This window comes from Condylura cristata, unplaced genomic scaffold, assembly GCF_000260355.1.
Source record: "Condylura cristata isolate star-nosed mole 26May11 unplaced genomic scaffold, ConCri1.0 scaffold00051, whole genome shotgun sequence".
Classification (NCBI taxonomy): Eukaryota; Metazoa; Chordata; class Mammalia; order Eulipotyphla; family Talpidae; genus Condylura; species Condylura cristata.
This window is the reverse complement of record NW_004567152.1, coordinates 1,214,748-1,231,307: the sequence shown is the minus strand read 5'-3', so window position 1 is coordinate 1,231,307 and position 16,560 is coordinate 1,214,748. Positions and strand designations below refer to the sequence as shown.

Sequence of the window (16,560 nt, the reverse complement as noted above, 5' to 3'; positions counted from 1 at the left end):
CACACAGAATGCAGCAGGTCCAATGGGTGTCATAAGGCCGGGCTGTCATCCCATTTGTCCCCTAACTGCCCTCATTCCCACTAGTCAGTTAGGACTCCTTCGTGAAGCCTGCATCCTCACTCCATGTCTTGGACACACCCTTCATCACTGCAAGCACAGCAGTGTGAGACTTCCTCCCATGACCCAAGAGTACTGGGCCGGCTAATTTGCCCCCCACCCTCTACCCCGCAGTCATGCTGCCATCATTTCTGCCCTGGCCCTGTTTCTAGGCATATAGCAAGTTCTCATCTCTGTCCCTCTCAACTGGGCCCTGGGCATCACCTGGTCCCTGGATGTCACTTCAATTCCTGGAGGCTCCAGCATGCTGTGACTCCTTTGGTAGTCTGTTGCCTAGATTTCTGAGCACCTCCTACTCCACCTATCTAAACCCATGTTTACTTGTCCTCAGATATCCCACCCCCATCCCTGCCATTGCTTTATCTACTGAAGTGTGAGATCCCAGCCATGCCTTATGGCGGATGTTGCTGGTACTACCTTAGTCTGGCCTGGACCACTGCTATTGTCTCCTCACCTGCAGTCAGATGCCTGACAACTTCTTAAGCACAAGGAACTGAATTCAGGTCACTGTTCTGGGTTCATAGGGTTACGTGCTTTGGACTGTGACAGCCAGACATCACCCTTCTTTCCAGTCCTTTCCTCAGGTACACCCTAGAACCTCTACTTGGCTGTGCTCTCCCTCCTACCAAATATGGCCATACCTTGGCCTGAGATGCAGCCTTCCCAAGGTCTCCTGGGCACTTACTCCATCATGTCCCACATTCTCGTCACTAACACTCCTGTACTCTGTAACCATATGCCAACTCATTGCTTTCCTGACTGACGTGGTAGAAGCCTGTGGTTGTTGTCAAGCTACCTTGCCCAAAACCTCTAGACCAGTCTGCTGTCCTTCCTGGGGACACAGTGGCCACAATCACATAACCTAAACCCACAACTCTGAAGCACATGACCATTGGGATGTGGGTTGGGACCTGCAGGTTTGACAATGCAAAGTCACTGGGAAGTGTCCAAGGGCACAAGAGCTACAGGCACCCCTAGGCCACAAGGATACTCGTACTCGAAGGAGATGCGTGTGCAGTCCACAGAAAGGGCATTCTCTTCGTCCTCATTCCGGTGGTTGTGCCGGGACACATGGCGCTGCAGGACACCAATGTCAGTCACGTACTTCATTCTGGAGAGAAGGCACACTGGTCTGGGTTTGTTCCTTCTTTCCCCTCACATGTAACATAGCCTGGGCTTCCTCCCTCCACATTCAGAGGCTGGAGCTGCTCCTATCCAGAACTAAGGAAGTTTTGCCGCCTCTTAGAAACTATACAGTATTGGTTGGGAAGACAGGAGCACACGGAGATGGGAAGGGCAGCCTCTGGTCTCACCTGACTCCCTACTCTCTGCTCTGGGCCACAGCTGCCCTATCCTTACTTACTCAAGGCCTTCTAAGAGCAGACAATGTGGAAGCCATGTGACTGGCCAGTCACAGTCAAGTGGAAAAGATGTGGACTTGGCACAGAAAGTGCTCCAGAGTACAACTGAGCAGTACCCCACAGTAGTAGCCCCAGCTTGGTCCACCTCCAAGTGGCCACCAAGCACAATGATGTTGAGGCCTCGACACGGCTGCCATCTCTATCATCCCTGATGATTCCTGGTGCCCTTCAACAGAGAGGCCCAGCAGGGCAGCTGTCTAGGAGCAGCTGTCAGATTCAGAACACTCCCACACTGGAGAACTTGGATGGGGGGTCTCTACAAACTATTAGAAGGTGGTGCCAGGTGGCAGACCTATCCCATAGGGGAAGATTAAGATCACAGTTGCAGAACCTGTTGAATCCATGAAAAGTTCCCACCTGACAGTTACCAGAGTGGGGATGACAGCTGGTGCATCCTAGGGGGGCCCTTTACCTCAGCTCAGACAGACAGGGAGCATCGAAGCCTGTTCACCAAGGGGAAAAAGGATTCAACTCCATACCAGTTCACCTAAAAGCTCTCCACAGCAGTCTTTCCTCTGCCTTTGAGACCATTCTCATCTTCTGTCACAGGGCTCCTGGGACCCCCACTTCTAACCTGCCCTCGGATGCATCCTGCAGTGGTACAGGATACAAGCCCATATACCTACTCTTCCCAATGGCTCTTCCTGCTGGGCTCCCTGAGGGTGGCTTCATTCACACAGGCCAAACACTATTCCTCCAGGGGTCCTGGACCTAAGCAAGCCCTTTCTTGGTGGTAAGGCCCAGAGCCAGACCCCTCCTACATGGGGCTCTGCAGTGACGCTGCCGCCCATCTCCCGGCTGTACACTTAGGCTGTGGCCAGGCTGCATAGGGTCAACATCAAACAGCCCAGGGGAGTGCATCCTTACTGCGTGATCTTGTCTTGCACCCACTGGTCTGTCAGTCCAACGATGGCCCACCTAGGAGGAGAGGAAAGTGTGATGGAGAAGTCACAGGGAGGCTGGGGCAGCTTTCACTGGTATGTCCTGACTCAGACCTCCTCAGAGAGGTAGTCTCTCCTGTGTGGGGTTGTGAGACAACAGGGCTGACTTGGGGCCTGGCTCAGAGCTCCTGGCAGTGTTACCACCAAGGAAGTATTTGATAATCAGGAGAGAGATGCTGGATAAGGGTGGAGGACACAGCTCTCTACGTCCTGGCTCACTGCCTGCTTTGCAACAGGTCCCTGCACCCTAGCCCTGGAGGGCTGTGCTATTATTACCACACCTGAGACTAGTGTCACCTACCCCTCTGTGACATCCCCTGCAGCACAGGAGCCCCTCCCCACATCCATATATTACTTTAGTAAAATGGTGGAGACAGAATAACAGCTGAGAGGTCTCTTAAGAACTTTTTAAGATTCTGTTCAAAAGTTCCTCTGACAGAGGCCCAGACTGGCCTGGCCAACCTGGGAAAATGGCCAGGGCACAGTGAGACCAGGGTCACAGACATAGCCAGTTACCCCTAGGCACTGCTCTGGTCCTATACCTGTGAAGTCTGGGATGCTGCATACAAAGTAAGGTGGAAGAGGCCCTGGAAGCTTCAACTGGAAGGGGCAGGGCACCAAAACACCTACCTTCTTCCAGTGCACTGTGCTTCCTGCTTCAGAGGGATCACTTTAGAAAATGACACCCAGAGCATTTCTCTGACTGATCACACATCCTCTCAATTCTCCCACATGTACCTTTTGCATAATTACCTGCATTTTGCTCCTGTGCTATTTCTGAATTTTCTGGAGACATTTCAAAGGGGTAATTTTGATAAACTGGCCTTACTGCATGAGCCTGAATCCCTGTCCCAGGATGTGAAGATGTCAGTCCACAATGAGGACTGAGACAGCTGCCTCAGGACTGTGAGCAGGCACTCATCTCGGCCCCAACTCAGGGTGATAACAAAGCGTCCCTGGGGCTAGGTGTGGCCAATGCCATGGTCACTGTCCCAACTCAGTGCAGACCATCATGGGCACTCACAATGGGCACTCAGGGCCAGAAGAGGCCTCTCTAGATTGCGATTTCTCAGAGAAAAAAACTAGAAGCCACAGCAGAGGACTGAGAAGGCAGGTAAAAGCTTTACTCTTTTCACTCTGAAAGACTCTGCAGGTCTAGTTTCTAAGTCAATCTGAGTTTATGCCAATGTGCCTAGACCTTCTGCTCCAGGCAACTTAGAAATGAACAAGGAGTTTCCCTGCATATTTTGCAATGCACAGCGTGGCAAAGATGCCTGGCTAGAGCTGCCTTGCTTAAATCTCATGGTCCTTCTGTTTCCTAACATTCCTAGGCAGCAAGACTGAGTGGTACTATGGGAAGAATGGACCCAAGTCTCACCTTCCTATCCTCTGGACTCTCCAATTATACCACCGTCTCAACCCCCAGCTACCACACCAAGTGTTAAATGGACTGAGAAGGAAGTCTTATGCCCACAGCCATGCACATTACAGAAAGGGGCTGCACTTTTCCTGGTGAAGCTCAAGCAGTGACATCTGCCTCTAGACCCTGCCCTCAGAATGGGGAGATAGCTGCTTGGAGAGGACACACAAAGAACTGACTTTGACTGTGGGCTACGTACCACAACATGTCATTCAGGTCCTTGGACATCATCCATGCCAAGTCGAATATCACCATGGCTGACTGCAGAAACAAAGAAGGCAAGTATACTCATAGCTTGCTAAAGCCATATCTGAGGTACCCAAGCCCTGGCTACATCCTTGAAAATAGAGGATTAGCCTGGTCCTTGCTTTTTGGTGGATTCCAGGCTAATTTGAGGAAGAATGAGAAAATAATTCAAGTGACTGGCACCTGCTCCTCCGCTGGTGATGCCATTATTATGAGCACACCTCATCATGCAATACTGAACAGGTAGGGAGGCAGCCAGGTGTAACACTGTGCTAGGGTCTCTATACATCCTGTCAAGGAAGGCACTGACACAGGAGATAAGGGCCCTGTCACCTGTGTAACTCTGTCCATGTGTTCTTCCAGGTTGGCTGGCTTCCTAGAACATTCTCAAGGCCAGGGTGTTGGTTTGTGTTACTTGGATGCTAGAGAAGGAGAAAGCCTTAGTACTCCCTGAGAGAAAGTCTTCCGTCTATAGATGAAAGCATTTAGCTCCCTGTGAGCAGAAGGCTTGGATTTTGGTAGGCCATGGTAAGGGGGCATCAGTATCTAACTGGAATACTTCCTTAGGCAGGAGATGATAAGCTGCCGACCAGAGAGGACTTCCAAGGGTGAAATCTAAGTATCTGTTGCCCCACCCTCTCTACCAGCAGCTTAGAAATTCCTAATTTGCCAGGGTAGACAGAAAGGGTGATGTTTTGAAGGACAATGGGATGTTGACAATAAATGGGACCCTGAAAATAGAGTTCAAGGTCCCATATATTTTATTGAATAATTAATTTCTAGAGTTCTTTAAGGTCCTGATTTATCACTACTAGAGTGGACACACTAGGTTTTCTATACAAAATTCTGCTCTGTAATGCACACACGTTGATGGGCCTTTACAGTGCTAGTATTTTATCTTTTTGCACAAAGACCAATTCTATATTTCTGATGATGAATAAAAATAGCATTAGCTCTTTGAGCACCTATTAGGTGTGAGGGAATACCCCAACAACAGCCTCTGAAAAGACTGTTCTCTCATTTTGTGGAGGAGAAACGTCTGTTACCCAGGGTCACACAATGAGAAGCTGTGGAGTTAAGACACAAATAGGCTTCCTATTTGTTAAAACTTAGGCTCATTCCTCTTCCAGTTTTAGACACTGACCCCTAGAGGCAGAACTTCATGGTGAATTCCATATTTTTGTACTCACCGAGGTCCCATGATACTCATACTGCTCATAGTCAAAGAGAATGTCTCTTCTGCAATGACACAAAATGTGGCTCTTCAGTGGGAAACAATACACAGAGACACACACATTCTTGGGAAGTATCACAACCTGACAGTACTCAAAGAAACGCAAATGAAACCATGGTGTTTCTTATAAATTTTTCCTTCCATGGACTGTATGCCAGTTACTCCCTTATCCAAAGGGGATAATTCCCCAGTGGATGCCTGAAAATGCACACAGTACAGAATTCTTATGTACTTTGTTTTTTTCTTCTACATACATACTTGCCACAAAGTTTAATTTACAAACTAAGCAATGGAAGAGATTAACAATAATATAACATAATAGAACAACTATAACAATATACTCTAACAAAAGTCATAAATAAGTCTCAGACTAACTTATATGTAATATCTTTGGAACATGGCTAACAAATCGTGAAAAGCAAAACCACTGATAAGGGGGATGACTACATCTATACAATGCTGGAAAAGAGTAAAACTGACACAATATACTAGTGGTAAAGGCAAATATAAAATGATACAGTCCCAGAACCCACTTCTAAGAAAGTCTCAGAACCTACTTCTAAGAAATTATTACAATTAATTTCAAAGGAACTAAGGCAAAACTCGCTATGTACAAAAGTTGCTGATTGCAGCCTTATTTGCCACAGCAAAATACTGGAAGTAACCTACAGTTCAAAAAGAAGAGGAATGGTCAGTTAAGTACTGTGCACATTATAAAGGCTGTTGGATACTATATTAGATGGCTAAATTAAGTGGAAAAGTGCAAAATTACAGGTAGATTATGATCCTGTAAAATCTTGTCATATTACATCCACTTTTCTTTCCTTATACTACATGAAATGGCCTTACATTGTTCTACAGGGACTATCAAACACATACCCTCAGTTGTAAAGGCAGGTGACAAAGGCCCCACCTCAGTGGCCAATGCTGGGGAGACCATTAAGGACAGGATGAAGCAATGAATGTCCAGTTCAAGGGCACTGCTGAATATTCAACTCAAGCTAGACTAGCCTTCTCAATATTTTAAATTTTATTATTTTTTAAAATTTTATTTATTTTTGCATAGAGGACCTGTGATGCAGGTCAGAGGTGTGGGGGGGGTGCGGGGAGGGGGATAAGAGGATTCACCAGAGACAGAGTGGAAAGCTGAACAGGCAGATCTACTGACAGATACTGCTGAGGGGAGCAATGGGTGAAATACGAGGTATACTATGCCATGTGGGTCACCTCCCTGGCTGGGGGGGTCAAACTCAAGTGATTGAACTCAAGTCAAAATAGTGATTTAATGCTTAATCCCTAAGTCAGCAGGGAGGCCCCCTCCAATATTTTTATTTTAAGGGACTTTAAGTTTTAGTTTTGCAATATGAAAAGGGATTATGGATAACTTAGTTTCCTTTCAAACTTCTATTTCCTACAAAAAGTTTTACACAATTGGCATCTATCTCACTTGTAAGGAATTGTAGATACATTTCTCTACATCTAGAAAACTATGAAAATAAACAGGCAGTGGGGTCCATCACCCCTAACAAATGTCTTATATGAGATAGGCCTGGCCCTTTTCTCATGGGATGAGAGAGCAACACTGAGGGAACCCGACATTCTCCCCAGCGCAAGGGCCACACCCTTGTTCCTGGAGCCACTGGTCCATAGCCTCTACATTAAACAAATTACCCTAGAGAAGAAAAAAAGTGCATGCAGCCTCCAGGAAAAAAGAAGTTGTGACTGCACAGATCCACTGGAGAGTGGAATTCTGGGCATGGATGCTGCTTGATGAGCATACTCACCTCCGGGCCTCCCACTCTCTCCGCTGCCTCCTCTTCATGGTTTGTTCCACTATCTCCTGAAACAGGAATAAAGTGAATGAAAAGTTGAGTAAATGAGCCAGGCATTAATCTCCAAAGCTCAAAAGAAGGTACTAATTTGGACCTTCTGACCTGAGTCACTGGGCTCAGATCCCTGATGTGGGTCATTCCTGTGCTCTAAGCAGTCTGCTCCTCAACAAGGGAGGGTCTGGGGGTAGGGGGAACTTCTGGAAATCCTTCTGACCATTCAGAACCGAGGACACAACTCCATGGGCAGGAATGGATCAATTCCTACTCTATAGTTAGCCCCAGTTTTCTATTTTCCTACCATTGTGTGACCCAAGAGATTTATATAGCCAACTGTACTTGTACCAGCTTTCCATCAGGATTAATAAGGACTAATATTTGTTGTACCCTACCATGTATGTGCCAGAGACGATTTAAGTGTTATGGCACAATCACGTTTAGTTCTTACAATAAAGGCATGAAACAGTAGGGAATTTTTTTAAAATCCATGGTCCCAAGACTTCTGTGTCTAGAAAAGTAGGGGTAAATAAACTTAAAACCTGTGACCATATATATATATATATATATATATATATATATATATATATATGAAACAACAAAATAAAAGTGAAAAATGGAAGGAAAAGCTGATCAGGTGAGGTCGCTGAGATGTGAGGAATGAAACAGTGATGAGTTTCCTGGACTTTCTTTTTGGCTCACATAGCCCGGACTTGTTTCTAATGAAGTTGGCCAACACCAGTGCAGACAAAAAAATGCCCAACAAAAATCAAAAGATTAGGAAGGAGTAACCTCGAAAACCAGAAGAATTTGACTATAACGGCTCCACTCGAACCTCAACCACAAAAACACCGGCTCCAGTGACACAAGCTATGCATCTTCTGTCGACTGAAAATTCCGGGTGGATAGGGAATGCCCCCTTTTTCCCCTTTTAGGAATCTCTGTTCGCCAATGCCGCTCCCACCTTTGGACCCTGCCTGTTTTGCCCCCCAATAATCCGTGATCAGGGCCAGTCCCCAACACTCCAGGCCCACTCACCCCAGCAAAAGCTGAAGCTGGAGCCTAGGCACCCATCCTAGAGGACACCTCCACCTATAATACCTCTACTCTCTACCAATTCTACATTTCTGATGATAAACAGACATACCCACAGCAGGCTGGTGTCAGAAGCCAAGTGGGAACCCTAGACCTTCCTTATTTAGTGGTAAAAAGAAGCCCCACTACCCACAGGAGCTAATGCAGGTCAAGTGGGAATCAGCCCATAAACAGGCCATGCCCCATACCCCTTCCTTTGCCAGGATGATCTCAGAGAAGGCAGGTGAATAAATTTAAATAAGACCCAGAGTTTCACAATATAAAATGTCCAGGTTTCATCTGAAAAAATCACTCATCATAATAAAAACCTAAACAAACTGAGTACAAAAAAGGGAAACTTACAGATGCCAATACTAAGATGAACCATGAGAAGTATATTATAAAAAAAGCAGGAAACCTCACCAAAGAAATGAAAGTATTTTCTAAATGAGAAAGTATATTATAAAAAACATAATAAATGAAATATAAACTCAGTGGATAGGTTTAAGAGCAGAATGAAAAGGCTCTTCCCACTGTGCTGTAAGCACAGCACTATGAAGCCATCCACAGCCACTGCAACATGAGTTTGATCCCTGATCAGGGAGGTGACCTACATGGTGTGGCCCATGTCTCCTGTCCCACTCGCTGCTCCCTTCAGCAGCAGATCTGCCTGTTCTGCTTCCCACTCTTGTCTCTGTAAATCCTTTCACCACTGTCCCCATACCCCACACACTTTGGCCTGTCCCCCAGTTCTTATATGCATAAAAAAACAAATCTTAAAAAAAAAAAGAGCAGCATGGAGAAAGAACCAGCAGATACAATGGCAGCAACTAGCCAACCTGATATGGAAAATGCTCATCATTGCTTATCAGGCAAATGCAAATCAAAACCACCCTCACTCGTGTGAAAATGGGCCACATCAAAAAGACCAGAAATAACTGGCAGAGTGGAGAAAAAGGAATCTTTTGGTGATGCTCTAGTTCCTTTGGGAGATAGTGTGGAGGTTTCACAAAATTTTTAAACTAGGACTACCTTATAATCCAGAAATCTTATTCATAGGCACCTACTCGAAGAAAGCAAAAACACTAACTCAAAGGGGTACATTCACTCCTATGTTCACTGCAGCACTATTTACAATAGCCAAGTTATGGAAACAACCTAAGTGCCCAATGACAGATGAGTGGATTTAGAAGATGTGATATATACACAATGACTACTACTGACCTATAAAAAGGATGAACACTTGGCTGGAGCTGGAGGAGATTATGTTAAACAAAATAAATCAATAGGAGAAAGATAAACAACAGATCATTTCACTCATGTAAGGGATATAGAGAAACAAAACAAAAAAGGTGAAAAACTAAACCAAATAAACCCTAGAAAATTCAGTGTAGAACCAGAAATACCAGAGGGGGGAAAAAGGGCAGAGACCAAATAGACTAATGTGGAGGTTTATGGGTGTTTCAGTGGTGGGAGCGGTATAGTAACACATATGAAGATGATGAATCTGTACCCCCACATCATAAGCAGTGTTATCATCCATTGTTAGCTCAATAGAAATAATACTAAAATATAAGATAAAATCCTTAGATATCTTAACTATTTAGTAAAGATAATTTTACCTAAAGAGAGAGAGAGAAAAATCACCTAACCTGAACAACAGAGAGAACGGGGTAGGGGTCTGGGGGTATGTGGAGGGGGGACAGCTTCAGGGATCTATGGAACTGCAATGAAAGATCTAACAATTCAAGGCATCAGTGTCCTGGAAGGAGAGGAGAAAGAAGGTAAGCGAAAAACATACTTGAAGAATAACTGAACTGCTGCATGAGTTCGATTCCCTACTGGGAGGTGACCCACATGGTGTGGTAAACTTCTCTTGTCTTGCTCGCTGCTCCCCTCAACAGTGTATTTCAGTCAATTGGCCTGTTCTGTTCCCCACTCTTTCTCTGTAAATCCTCTCAACCCCCACACCTTTGGCCTGTACCACTGCTCTGATTTGCATGAATAAATAGATCTTGTATGCATAAGTAAATCTTTTAAAAAAATAACATAATAGTTTATTTTTACATCATTTTCTGCATTTTTCCCATCTCAGTTATTAAACAAATCTTTTAAAAAATTTTAAAATAAACCCACACCAAGACACATCATAATTAACTAAGCCTCTAAACATAAAAGCCAAAAATGAACAGTCTCCAAAACACCTAAAGAAAAAAGATACATTACCTACAGGGGAAAAACAATTAAAATAATAATTTCTCACTCAGAAATTAAAAAGGCCAGAGGAAGTAGCACATTTTTTAAAGGCTGAGAAAAAAATAATAACCTTGAATTCTACGTCCACTTAAAGATATATTTCAGGAATGAAAGGGGGGAAAGGCAAGAAATTCTCAGAAGGAAAACTAAGAATTTATCATGAAAAATTTCCCCTAAAACATGTTTAAAGGAGGCCATCCCTGGTGGCACAGTAGGTTAAAGCACAGCACTAAGAAGCTAAAGTCACTTTAGCATCCCGGCCGGCACCAGAGGTGATCCACATGCCATGGCAGACCTCCCCTGACACGCCCACTGCTCTCCTCAGCAGTATACTTCATTGATCGGCCTGTTCTGCTCCCCACTCTGTCTCTGGTGAATCTTCTCACTGACCCTGTACCTGTACCCCAGTTCTGTATGCACAAGTAAATTTTTTTTGTTTAAAAAAAAAAAAAACGGTTAAAGGAGGTTCTGTAATGAGAAAGGAAATGACAAAAGAAACTTTAGAAATCAAGAAGAAAGAACATGATAAGCAGAAATTGGCTTTCCCTACCCTTTTGAGTTTTACAATTATGTTTAACTATTGAAACAAAAATACTTTGTATGATGTGGTTTTACATATAGGAGGAGAAATATTTAAGAAAATTATGTTATACACAAAGGAGAGTAAGCAGCATAAAGGGAGGTAAGATTTCTACATGTGACTCAAACCGGTAAAATGATAATACTAATGAGTTGTGATATGCTGTGAATATATAATACAAGGCCCTCCCTGGTGGGTTAAAGCACAGCTCTGTGAAGGTAGCCGCCGCTACTCCAGCATGAGTTCGATCCCCATCCCACAGGTGATCCACACAGCACAGAAGACCTCTCCTATCTCACTCACTGCTCCCCTCAGCAGTATACTTTGTCAATCTGGTTGTTCTGCTCCACACTCTGTCTCTGGTGAATCCTCTCACCGCCCCTGCACCTCTGGCGCAGTTCTGTATGCATAAATAAAAATAAAAATTAAAATTAAAAAAAAATAATAATAATAATATAGGATACCTGGAACAACCACTAAATCTTTTTTTTTTTAATTACACAAGAAGATACACTTAGAAACAATTCTTGAAAAGGAAAGCAGAGGGCTCTCCCTGGTGGCGCAATGTGTTCAAGCACGGCATTATGAAGCTCTCCGAAGCCACTGCAGCATGAGTTCGATTCCCCCGCCAGGGAGGTAGGGCATGGCTGACCTCTCCTGACCCGCCTGCTACTCCCTCAGCAGTGTACTTTGTCACTCTTGTCTCTGGTGAATCCTCTCACCCACCACACCTTTGTAAGCATGGATAAATAAATCTTAAAAAAAAAAAAAAGAAAGGAAAGCAGAAATGAAAAATAGAGAAAAGAGAAAAAAATCTCAGACTAAACCCTAAAAGTACCAGTAATCAAAATAACTGTAAGAGTTTAAATACAACAACTTAAAAAAATCAGATGACATCACTCATATGTGAACAATAAAGAACAAAATAACAAAAAAAAAAAGGGAAAATTTTCTTAGTTTTGAAAACTAGGTTTAAAAGGGCTCTTCTAAAGCATGTTATTGTGAAATGTCAGGCATGAATGAAGACCCAAAAGATTCCAGAGGCAAGTCTTGGGTTGCACACCATGGGTAAGAAATAGATGGCACCACTTTCCTCAGCAACACTGAACACTACATAAAACTCAGTCATCCTACTTTGGGGAGCAATCACCAGCCTGAGACAGGGCCCTTCCACTGACAGACACCATATTCAGTAAGTGGTTCAGACTTAAGACTGCTCATGTCTTTGCATACAAGATGAATCCCCTACAGTGACCATCTAGAGCCAAGCATGGCCAAGAGCTGCAGACCCATACTGCTCCTCCAACCTGACTGTACCAAGAGTGATTCTAGATAGGAATAGGGAAGAGAAAAGACACTTATGCTTGCTATTCATTGCTTCTTCCTATCACTTGTTAGAAATGTTTGTAAATGAATGAACAAAGAAACAAATAAGTTTGCTATCTAGGTTTAGTGGTCTTGGTCTTAAGTCTCATTTCACCTGATGGGATCCCACTATACAGACAAGTAGTTGTGGTTCAGAGAGAATAATCTGCATGAGTTCTGAATGAAGGTCCACACCACTGTATCCCAGTTCTGCCTGGATTCAGCAGGTTCTGCTGACCTCTGGCTTCTGTGACAACTTCCTCAAGAGAATGGCAAAAGGTCCAACCTCACCTCTTCTAACCGTGTGCGCTTCTCAGAAGGCTCTGATCCATCTTCACTTTCATCTCCCAGATGATCCTCATCATCCTCTTCATCTCTAAAAATGTCATCGTACGCAGGAACTTCAAGGTCATCATCTTGCTTAATGAGTAGTTTGATCTAAGATTAAAACAAGGAGTAATCAAGTCTTTCCTCTCTTCTTGACAGAAAATTATCCATAACATTTTCCTCTTGCAGAATCTTAGCTCCTAATTAGCTGACTCATAAGTTTTCTGCACATTCAAATAGCCTCTTGTTTGAATAGAATTCCAGACACCTCAGGCATTTTCTTGTTTCCATTTCATTCAGAGAGGTGCTAGAGTTACACTATGAGGAACGCAGAAATTATAAAAATTTGAAAGTTATTTACGGCTACCTAAATCTGGAGAAATCCTCTTGTATGCTTCATACCAAACAAATTAAAATGTACATCCCACAACTGGGACTCTCATAGAGGATGTGAAGATGTGCAACTTCCTGTGAGTCAAACTACTATCTATAAAAGCAGTTCTGAACTAACGTCTCCCACAGTTATCTCACATGATAATTTCAGGCTCAGTACTTTATTAATATGGGTGGAAAGTGAGCTCAAAGGGTGGTTAGGTGACTACTCTGTGCCAGTCTCCAAGCTCAAGGGTTCAGAGAGTAAGCACAGCAGATTGTTTTGGCTAACAGTGCTTCATGCTAGTCCCCATATCAACCTTGAATGGGACAACCCCACACTGAGGTCTTTTGAGTCAATGAAGTTGAGCTGAACCCGAATTCCATGGGGCAGACGCAGTGCAAGATTTTGTCCCTACACATCCTAGGTGAAGTGATTTCCAGAAATGCATCCTGAGCACCTCCAGTTTAAGTGCCACATTTCACATTAAAGATGGACAAGGCCAGTTCCTTGTCCTCAAGCTGTAGGTGAGGTAGTTATCAGGTACAATGCTGCCCATGGCATATAATGGCACAGACAGATTGATGGGAAAACTTGGAGAAGGTTCAGACCCAAAAGTCTAGTTACCTGGGTAGCATTGTATACATTCACGACATTAACTGGTCTGTGGGTATCACAAACAAAAAATATGGCATCTTCATCAGGCTGAAGGATATCCAATAGGTCTACATTTGCTCCACAGTTTAGGAGTATAAAATAATGGAACTGAAAAAAGAGAGACACTGTAAAACAGGTATACTGACAAAGTCCTATTACCTTCACCACACTAGTCTCTGCATTCTTCTGCTGAGACGCATCAAGACCCTGACATTTGGTCAGGTCTTGATTGATAGGGGGCTAGATAAGAGAGCGCACCACAACTAGTATAGGAATCTGCACATACACACAGAGCCTAAGTTACATATACACTATATGACTAGTGATCTGTTTTCTTTACATTAGAACTCTTGCATTGAATTGAGATTCCTGCCCCAATGATGCCTAAATGAGTGCTGGACACTGATGCATCATAGATAAGCCATGCTCAGTAGGCCAGTAAGTATGAGGGTCAAGAACACTGGGAGGTTGATAACAAACTGAGGGATAAACATGATAAATTTCAGGAATATCAACTATGACCGACTATTCTGATTCACTAAAAATAGCCAGCTAGAGAGATGTTAGAATGTTTTTTTGTTTTTGTTCTTTTTTTTTTTTTTTTCAGAATGCTATGTTCACCATTCTCAGACTGCTGGCCAGTTACCTAAATAAATGTACTTCTAGAGATTCATTTCCAGTCTCTGCTCATTGGCACCTGTAGTGATAGGAAGGAGTACCCAGTATTTCCAGTAAAAGGATGATGAGAGGCTCTCAATATGGCCACAACTAGCCTGTGCTAAGTGCTTTATCATCGTCCATGTGATATTTCATTTTCATGACAATACCATGAGGCAGGTCCTGTGGCTACCCCTGCTCAGCATGCCAGAGTCTTACATATAGGGTCAAGAAGCTGTTAGGGGGCATGAAGACTTCAAACACATAACCAGGATACTATTCTGAGGCACTGCCTCTCCATAATAGTAACACTGTACAGGTTTAAATATTTAGCAAATCTCGAGCAGTTCATAATTAATGGATACCTAAATATCAAAACCAAATGCTAATTTTCCAAGCACCTAACAATGCAGCATTCTTAACACAAGTTCAGAGTTAGGGCTTTCCATATTCACTATCTTATTTTTGTTGTCAATTTTGACTCTACAACTTGAGGGAAAGTCACCAATGTAAGTAACTTGCTTTTCACTTCCATGTTGGCTAATATAATTAATACTGCGATAAACATGCAATTTATTGTGGGATTGAAAGAATGCTAAGTGTTATGAAATTGTAATTCAGCTAAAACGTCTAAGTATTCTAAAACGCATCTTCCATACCTGTTCTTTATGCTCAAGAAATGCAGTTTCAAGTTCTTGCCACCCAGAAACTGGAACCAGTGTATACTGCACGTGGTCACACTGGAATAGGGCCTGGAAAGAGATCACTTTCTAAGTCTTTCATATTTAGGATATCTACAACTTACCTTGAAATGCAATTAAAAAAAAAAACAGGCTGAGAAACAAATACCATGTGAAAAAGAAAGATTAAAATTTTAATAGGAGAAACTAGGTGATGGGGATATGAGTGTTCGCTGTATCATTCTTCAACTTGATAAAATTTTTAAATTACCTTTAACTAAGGGACCAAAGCTCATGTAAACACTACCCATATTCAAAACCAAACCAACAGTCTTCCCTTACAAAGTAAGGAATCCTGTGTTTTCAGTATTGCTTTATGACAGCACTATGCCTTCGGTAATTACTATTTCCTGCCTCCCATACCCCCATTTGAGAGAAGCACCACGATTTTTGTAAACATTTTTGTGTAGAGCTGATTTTAATTAGTCTTCCTTCTCTAATCAAACCCATTACTGTTCTGAACTTTCACAGTCTCCTCGCCAGCTTTCAATTGTAGCAGCAGCCCCTACTCTAGACTAGGGTCTCATGAAGGTGGGGGCGGGAGATGGTCTCAGCACAGCTTCTCAGCTCCCGCCAAACTCCCTATCTTTGTGTTCCCTCTTAATTCCAAACCCACTTCCCGTCCTAACTCCCTGTCCACCACGTACTCCTACCACCCACAGGACCCGCTTTTACCCTCACCTCTGGCGCCGGCCCCGCCCTTCCAGGCTCACAGGACTAACCTGAAGGATCTTACAAGCACACAGGGCGTCCACATCCGAGGCCACGAAGATAAGGACCCTCTATGCGGTGAAGCGAGAGCAAAGTGAGTACAAAGATCCGAACCCCGGCACCTTCCACCCTCCTACAGCCGCTTCCGCTCATCGCTTCCCTCCGATAAACCCTCAGGGTCCCAGACAGGGGCGTTACCTGGCTCTGGACCACCTCGTAGAACTCTTTGCGGAAATCGGCCACGAACATGGCCACAACAACACAGAGAGCTCGGAGACACCGTGAGCCCTGGCTGCGGTCAAGACTCCCGCCAAACTAGGCACTTTCTGATTGGCCCGAGGTCACCAACCAATAGCTACTTAATTCCCTGCCTTTCCTTTTTCTGATTGGGTCCTATTTGTTCTAGTGCTCGCCATTCAAGGGCTGGAAAATGTAGGTCTGCCCCCAGTGACACGTCATCAGCGGGTAAGACACAACATGGTTGCTTGCTTCCACGCCCATTTACCCAGAAACCCATTGTCTAGGGGACGTCTTTACTTTTGGAAGTTAATCCTTTTGTTTCCCACTGGGAACGCCAAGAAAAAGACCTTTTCTCGTCATAAATAAGATTTACGC

General features: G+C 43.8%; 1 protein-coding gene across 1 annotated transcript in view; it reads right to left on the bottom strand.

Annotated features, from left to right (window-relative positions):
• Positions 1-16,327, bottom strand: part of CDC45 (cell division cycle 45) — a 32,220-nt gene extending 15,893 nt beyond the window's left edge. The window contains exons 1-10 of the mRNA XM_004694967.2: positions 16,144-16,327; positions 15,957-16,016; positions 15,154-15,246; positions 13,808-13,945; positions 12,772-12,918; positions 7,164-7,219; positions 5,336-5,384; positions 4,099-4,160; positions 2,406-2,456; positions 1,109-1,228 (exon numbers count right to left, since the gene is read on the bottom strand). Of these exons, the coding sequence (XP_004695024.1) occupies positions 1,109-1,228; positions 2,406-2,456; positions 4,099-4,160; positions 5,336-5,384; positions 7,164-7,219; positions 12,772-12,918; positions 13,808-13,945; positions 15,154-15,246; positions 15,957-16,016; positions 16,144-16,194 (827 nt within the window). The 5' untranslated portion in view covers positions 16,195-16,327. The remainder of the gene's footprint in view (positions 1-1,108; positions 1,229-2,405; positions 2,457-4,098; positions 4,161-5,335; positions 5,385-7,163; positions 7,220-12,771; positions 12,919-13,807; positions 13,946-15,153; positions 15,247-15,956; positions 16,017-16,143) is intronic.
• Positions 16,328-16,560: the final 233 nt, after the last annotated feature.